Source organism: Gossypium raimondii, chromosome 13 (genome assembly GCF_025698545.1).
Source record: "Gossypium raimondii isolate GPD5lz chromosome 13, ASM2569854v1, whole genome shotgun sequence".
In the NCBI taxonomy this organism is placed as follows: Eukaryota; Viridiplantae; Streptophyta; class Magnoliopsida; order Malvales; family Malvaceae; genus Gossypium; species Gossypium raimondii.
Window position 1 is genome coordinate 36,184,478 of NC_068577.1, and position 7,795 is coordinate 36,192,272.

General features: G+C 38.5%; 1 protein-coding gene across 1 annotated transcript; it reads left to right on the top strand.

Moving 5' to 3' along the window:
- The first annotated feature begins 211 nt into the window (after positions 1-211).
- On the top strand, positions 212-4,697 carry LOC105783426 (uncharacterized). The gene is made up of 7 exons (XM_012608872.2): positions 212-760; positions 1,714-1,766; positions 2,093-2,185; positions 2,271-2,494; positions 3,155-3,221; positions 4,082-4,189; positions 4,430-4,697. Exons 1-7 carry the CDS (start codon positions 346-348, stop codon positions 4,451-4,453), a joined length of 984 nt encoding a protein of 327 aa, XP_012464326.1. The 5' UTR covers positions 212-345; the 3' UTR covers positions 4,454-4,697.
- Positions 4,698-7,795: the final 3,098 nt, after the last annotated feature.

Sequence of the window (7,795 nt, forward strand, 5' to 3'; positions counted from 1 at the left end):
TAATATTAATATTGAAAGAAAAACTAAACTATAATCTATTCATCGAGTGTTTATCTAGTAAAAATAATCGTAATAAAAAAAAGTAATTGAAAGGAAAAATAAGTGGAAAGTAATTGTACTGTTAATAAAGAGGGAAAAAACTAATCTTCTACGATGATCGTTTTTGGCATAAAGAGAAAGACGTGGCATGATGTGAGGCAGACAATTTCGGAACCACAATTTCATGCCTACGCCATTGTTTTTCACTTCCTCAAACAAAACAAAACCAGCTTCAGACTTGAGCTGAGGCACTAACGTCTTAACTTGTGTTGCGTTGGCCTTGTTATATCCCACACTCTCCTTAAAATGCGCACCCTCCTTACCTTGAGACCTCCGTTCATTTCTTCTTGTTATTTTCCTCCTCCTCCTTCCAATTCTTTTATCTATAGCTGCTTTAGACCCAACAAGCGTTTCCACTTATTCAAGACTTGTTCTTCTCTCAGACAATCTAAGAAGCAGCGGTCCCTTCAGAAGACTCCATCCAATGCTCCACAGAGTCTGAGATGGTTCCTCAACCCTAAAGGTGATGATGACGAGAAGCTCAAAGGGGATGGTGACGGTGATGGTAATAATGGAGAGATGGAAGGCGACACTGCACTTAAAGGTACCCTTTTGGCTGGAGTTTTACTTGTGGGTGTTGTTGGTGGATTTGCTACTGTCGGGTATGTCTACAAGGACCAGATCAATGCTTTCTTGAACCAGTTCTCCACTTTCATTGAAGGTGTGTCTTCATCATAGCCACACCCTTTTTCAGAATTCATCTGCTTGTCTTACTGTTTTTTTTTTTTTGTTAATTGAGCTCTTTGATAATTTAACTTTGGAATTGGGGTCGGTTTATTTCGATAATTATGTAGATTTGCCTATTTAGTTTGCCTTAGCATTTGAAGGTCTAAGCAATCTAGGCTTTCTATGATTTGGAATTACATAAAAAAGGAATTTCTTCCAAATGATGCGGCTGAAATAGCTTGCGCTAGACACCACCTTATCCTTACTCTTCCCCATGACCCCATCATCAGATAACTTCATCCAAATACGTAAATTAACTCGGCACTTCTGGTTTACAAGAAATGAATGTTGTCAATATTGAGCGCTGGCCATTGCTATGCATCATCTCACTGTTAAAAGAACATTTTCTGGTTCATGTTCATCCATTTATGTCTTTAAACCTTCTTTGCTTTCAGTAGTTTCTCAGCCGAGCTAGGCTAAAATAATCAAGGAACGAGTGTTGCTTGTTATTATTATTATTTTTGGACTGTTAATTGAGGTGATATTTTGTCATTTCTTCCCTATGGTGGAGAGACTTGTCTCCTTGGGTATGTGAGGTAATTGGTGGTTAAAGATTATTTGTAACATAAGTTCTTTTTGTGGTCAGTGCTGCGGGTAAATTTATATTTTACATGTAGCTTCTTAACCACCAAAAAAATATTGACACTGTAATTCATGTGATACTAAGGCATTTACGGTTTTGCCTTTGAAGTTTACCTGCATTGTGGAAACTCCTTTACTGGCATATGGTGTGCTTACAGGGTCCTATAACTTCATTTATCCTTTTTCTGGAATGAATTTCAGATTAGACTAGTAAAACATGCTTATTAATGTGGACTGATGCATTCTTTCTTTTATTTAATGAACAAGCTCTAGAATTTTAATGGTAGAGGTTCCTTCGATTAACAGGTTATGGACCTGCTGGATATGCTTTGTTTGTAGCTGTTTATGCAGGATTGGAAGTAAGTGTTTATTACCACCTTTAGTGGTTACCTCTTTTATTTTGTTCTATTTGAAGCCCAGCATTGAGCTATTTTGTTTTCTAGACTTTTATGCAAGTTAATGATGAGTACATTTTCGTTAGAGGTAATAGAGTTGATAATTTAGGTGTTTTCTCTTCTCTTGCTTGTAATTTGCATTGTCTCCTGAAATATGTACAATATGTATGTCATTGCAAATCTCTCTTTTTCTGTCTGCCTTCATTGTCTTTTCTTTTTGGACTTCTACTTAAATATATTTGTAAGTTGCTGTTTCTGAGAGCAACCCTTGTCATTTTGTAATATTGTAGGTCCTTGCTATTCCTGCCATTCCATTGACTATGTCTGCTGGTCTTCTTTTTGGCTCTATCATTGGCACCATTTTAGTCTCTATCAGTGGAACTGTAAGTTTGTTCTCTTCCAAACACAAAAGAGGAGAGAATGTAAGTGCACTGAATTTTATGCATTAATATTCTTTTAATATTTTAGGTGGCCGCAAGTATTGCCTTTCTGATTGCTAGATATTTTGCTCGTGAGCGTATACTAAAACTGGTAGAGGGGAACAAAAAGTTCCTTGCAATTGACAAAGCAATTGGAGAAAATGGCTTCAGAGTGGTTACCCTCCTTCGATTGAGCCCTTTGCTCCCATTTTCACTGGGGAATTATCTCTATGGATTAACATCTGTGAAGTTTGTGCCATATGTTTTGGGCAGGTTTGCTTGATCTTCCAACTGATATGTGTGCTTGCTTTTGATATTTGTTGTGATGTTTGAATACCATTAAAGAGATTTTCATTATTCATTAATTTTTTAACTAATTGCATCTACCTCTAACTTACATAAGCTTTTTGCAAATTTTTGTTGTTAAAGAAAATCAATATTTATTAGCATGAAAAAGAAGGGCTAGGATTATTCTAAATGTTTCTAGCTATGCTCTTTTTGCAACTACAGTTTTACAAAATTCTCCTCTCTATTTGACTGAAATTCATGTTGCAGAATATAGGTTTCTGCTGGTATGATTGACCACTGCACAGCATTTTCCTGTATAAATTACAATAGTCCTGAAAAGATTTAGTTTTCTGTTTAAAGAACTCGCTGGAATCATCAAAATGTGGTATAGAATTCCAAATAGCTTTACATGACGTTTGCCTCAAGTGGATGGAGTTTTGAAAAGGGGTCCCTGGTTTTCAATCATGAGAGGACAAAGGGACCTAAAAGAATAATCATTTAGCCTATGGCTTTCTATGATTTAAAGGCTGGATTATGACGGAAATACCTATTTGATGTTTGGTAGAACTCCTGAAATAGTAGTTTTCAAAAACTCTACATGCTATCCACTTTTTGCTCCAAACTGAACTAATATTTGTCATGCAGTTGGCTCGGGATGCTTCCAGGGACATGGGCTTATGTCAGTGCTGGTGCATTTGGTCGAGCAATTATTGTAAGTTTTCATTTTTTTTCCTTTGCTAGTTACCTACATGATCAAGTTTTTAGTCATTCAAACTTCATATCTTCTTCCAAGTCCTTGCACCTATTTTCCCTTTTCTAATTTTATCATCTTAAATTTACCGGCTCTCATTTAACCAATACTACTTCCTAGCATATTATGGTTCTTTCCTAGGCAGTTCTACAAGTATCTACTACTTGTCTACCTAAACATCAAGCAAGAGTATCATTTCTGTTAGGATGAGAACAATTTTGAGCTAGAAAATTGGTGTTTGTCATTTATGAGGTTCTCCAACAGTGACACTGAAATATTGTCTACTGCTCAGCTTGTCCAAAGCCATAATCTGAAACTAATTGGTATTTGCTATGTGAATTTATTTTCTCTTTAAGATCAGTTAAAAGGCTTTTATTTTCTGAAACATCTAAGAAACCCTGATATGTTTTTATGGCCTAAACCAATGTATTTTTATCTACTGCTAGCTTTCCTACTTGACTAAAAACAATGCTTTGTATGAGCATTCCTTGGTCTATGTTTTGATGGCCAGACCATCCTCTCTCAATTTATCATCTACCTTATAACAATTACTGCATCTTCATTTAAGTTCTCACTCATCGTTCTATTTGAATGGCTACACAGTTGAAAAATATTTTTGCTACCCAACAACTTCAGTTGTGCTGATTCTTTGAGTCAATACCAATTTGGGTTTTCATCCCTACATTCATTTTAGGTCCTATGAATGTCTTAAAATTTTCATTGAGTGGTGGTGTTTTTTGTTATGATTAGCCTCTCGTACAATTGCTGGCGTTATGTTTTATCAAATTGATTTTCTTTTCTCCATTTGTGAAAACTTTCAGCAAGAGGAATCAGATTTTGGGTTTGGTGGAGGAAATGGTATATTGACACTTGGACTTGGACTATTGGTCACTGCTATAGCTGCAGCTTATGTAACGCAGCTTGCAAAGGTAATGTCATTTGGTTACCTTTTCAGACTGTTGACCTTTGTATTTGCCTATGTTCATATTATCAGTCCAAATTTCATTTGACAACTTACTTCCAATTCCGTGAGGTATGGTGACAGGTGACATTTAGGATTAGCGGTTGCTTAAATCATTTGATGGATAATCGGAATTGAAAATGAATCATGTTGTGACTCCATTGGAGTTAATTATCTGATATCTGTTGCCTGGATTGTGATGGTGCAGGATGCTGTAAAAGATATTGAGTAAGCATAAGGAGTCGATTTTGGTCTAGTTACGTTGATGACAGTGTAGTTGAAAATTGTAAGCATGTACATCAAAACCAATTTGTATCTAATACTCTGAATTTTACCTTTTAGTGAATGTACCATCCTTTTTTTTTTACACAAAGCATTAGCAATGACTTTAAGTTGGATTGAGGCACGCCCTGCGTACCCTGAATTATGTTAACTAGGTATTGTATGAAAGATAGATGGAAGCATATTTCCTGTAACTATTGCATTGTGACTAACAAAGTACAATCTCGGATACATGGAAGCATATTTTTGTAGGCAGGAACGTTATTTTTCTTTCTTCTTTAATATTTGTTTTTTAATAGCCAATTAAAAATCGCCCGGGAGAAGAAGGTGTTGAGAGGAGGTCAGACTCTCTCTTGGGAGAAGTCTTTGAAGTGTCGTCCATTTAAGAGCCAATGGACCCTCAATGGAAGGTATTGTCCTCGTGTCAGGGTTTGTCTTTGGCCTGTGGAGAGGTGCTATACAGTTCACGAAGGGAGGCGTCTGTTAAACTACAAGAAACTAAGATAATGAAGAAATCAAGAAGAGAACATTTTCTATTGAGTGATCGTAAACGTACCGACCTCTCATGCATTTATACAAGTACGTAAACTAACTGACATCTAACCGTCTAACTGCTAACTGACTAGCAACAGTTTTAACAACTTTATTAATTATTCTAACATTCCCCCAGCTTGTTTGATTTTTGAACACTAAGTTCACTGAAAGTCAAGACTCGAAGAGCATGTCGAAAAGATGAAAACAACTTAGGAGTAACTGGTTTTGTGAGGACATCTGCAATCTGTTGATCAGAGGGAACAAAGTTGACTTGTAAGAGTCCAGCAAGAACTTTTTTACGAACAAAATGATGATCTATTTCAACATGCTTCATTCTGGCATGGTGCGTAGGATTTTCAGCTACTGAAACTGCAGAAGAATTGTCGCACCAGACGATTGGAAACTTAGACAGAGGTATACCAACTTCATTCAGCAGTTGTTGAATCCATAGCAGTTCAGACAAGCAGTTGGCGAGGCTGCAATACTCAGCTTCAGCAGACAACCTGGATACCACTGACTGTTTCTTTGAGCACCAAGCAACAGGATTTGATACTAAGTATACCACATATCCTGATGTAGACCGTCGATCTTCAATGGATGAGGCCCAGTCAACATCAGAGTAACACACTAGCTCTAGTTGACCTGCTGCAAAGAATAGTCCATAATCCATGGTGCCAGCCAGATATCTCAAAACTCGTTTGATAGCTTTCCAATGAGTGTCACTTGGGGAACTCATGTACTGGCTAAGTTTGTTTGCACAGAATGACAAATCGGGTCGTGTAATGCAGACATATTGAAGCATACCCACTACACTTCGGTACAAATGAACATCGGAAAAAGGAGGGCTGCTATCTGAAGCAACTAACTTGGGGGTGCTCACCATGGGTGTCAGTGTAGGGGCTGCCTTGATCATTCCAGTTATTTGAAGAAGCTCAGTGACATACTTCTTCTGACTGAGCAACATTCCCTGTGACGTACGATGTACATCAATTCCCAAAAAGAAACTGAGAGCCCCCATGTCCTTAAGAGCAAATTTGTTATGAAGATGATGCACCACATATTCTATATCTCACGACTACCAGTAAGCACAATGTCGTTGACATAGACCATAGGCAGAAGGTAATTCTCTGCAGACACTCGAATAAACAAGGAGGAATTAGCTTTGGATGCGTGAAAACCAAGCTGCGTAACAAGATACTACTTAAGGGTTTGAAACCATGCGCGAGGAGCTTACCGCAAGCAATAGAGCGCTTTATTCAGCTTGCACACAAGTTTCTGACCAAAGGCACCCGAGACTTCAAAATCAGGGGGTTGCTCCATGTATATTTCTTCAGTGAGCTCACCATTAAGAAAGGCGTTATTGATATCAACTTGGCGCAGTGACCACCCCTGCATAACAGCGAGCGCAAGAATAGTGCGAATGGTGGAAGCTCGAACTACTGGACTAAAGGTGTCATGAAAGTCAAGCCCCGCATGCTAAAAGAACTCTTTCGCGACCAATCGCGCTTTGTACCTGTCGATGGGCCCATCAGCCTTCCTTTTAATTTTAAATAGCCACTTGCACCCGACTGCTTTCCGATTCTCTGGAAGAGAACAAAGGGTCCACGTATTATTACGAACCAAAGCTTGCAATTCACTGTGAACCGTCGTCTGCTAGCACTCAAATGCCATTGCTGTATGAATGTCAGAAGGTACATCACTAGGAGAGGAAGGTGCCGTGCTCAGATATGCCTTTAGCTTGAAAATTCCAGCTTTACTCTTAGTAACCATGGTATGAGTGTTGAGTGGTGCAGGTTGTGAGGGTTGCAACTGCTGAGGTGGAGAGGACCTAGGTAACGTAGGTGGAATAGGCGTAACTTGTGTTATATTAGGATAGGTAGACTGTGAGTTAGGCGTTGGGGGTGAGGAGATAAGTATTGTAGAGGGATTATTAGAAATAGTGATAGTTGGAGTGCTAGTATAAAGAACAGGACTAGGAGTTAAGACAAGGAGTTTTGCACTTACTTGTGGTACAGAAGTAGATGGGATGACTGTTGAACAATGAGTTTTGTATGGAAATGTAGCCTCATTAAAAGTGACATGACGGGTAACATAGATTCTACCAGTGGGATCTCGACATTTGTATCCTTTGTGTAATGGGGAATAACCTAGAAAGACACAGGAGTGGACCTAAACTGTAACTTTGTTTTGGTAAATGGTCGAAGGTTGGGAAAGCATAAGCAGCCAAATGTTCGAAGAAAGGAGTAATCTGGTTTTGTTTGAAACAATTTCTCATATGGTGATATATCACCCAAGGGATGGAAGGGTAACCTATTGATCAGAAATACAGCACTGCAGAAGGCTTCATTCCAGAACGTTAAAGGTATTGTTGCATGAGCTAACATGGACAAACCTGTTTCAACTACCTGTCGGTGTTTGCGCTCAATAAGACCATTTTGGGCAGACGTGTACGGACATGTGAGACGCTGCAGGATCCCTTGTTGAGCCAAATAACTCTTCAAAGCCTGAAACTCCCCTCCCCCATCTGTTTGTAAAACTTTGAGTTTTGTACCAAGCATTCTTTCAGCTTGATGATGAAACTGTGGAAACGCAGTAAGAACATCAGACTTATTCTTCAAAAAATAGAGCCATGTATAGCTTGAATAAGCATCAGTGAATGCGACATAATAACGAAAGCCGTTAGACACAACTGGAGCTGGTCTCCAAACATCAGTAATGACCAATTGTAGAGGTGAGGTATAAGTAGTGATCGACTTAG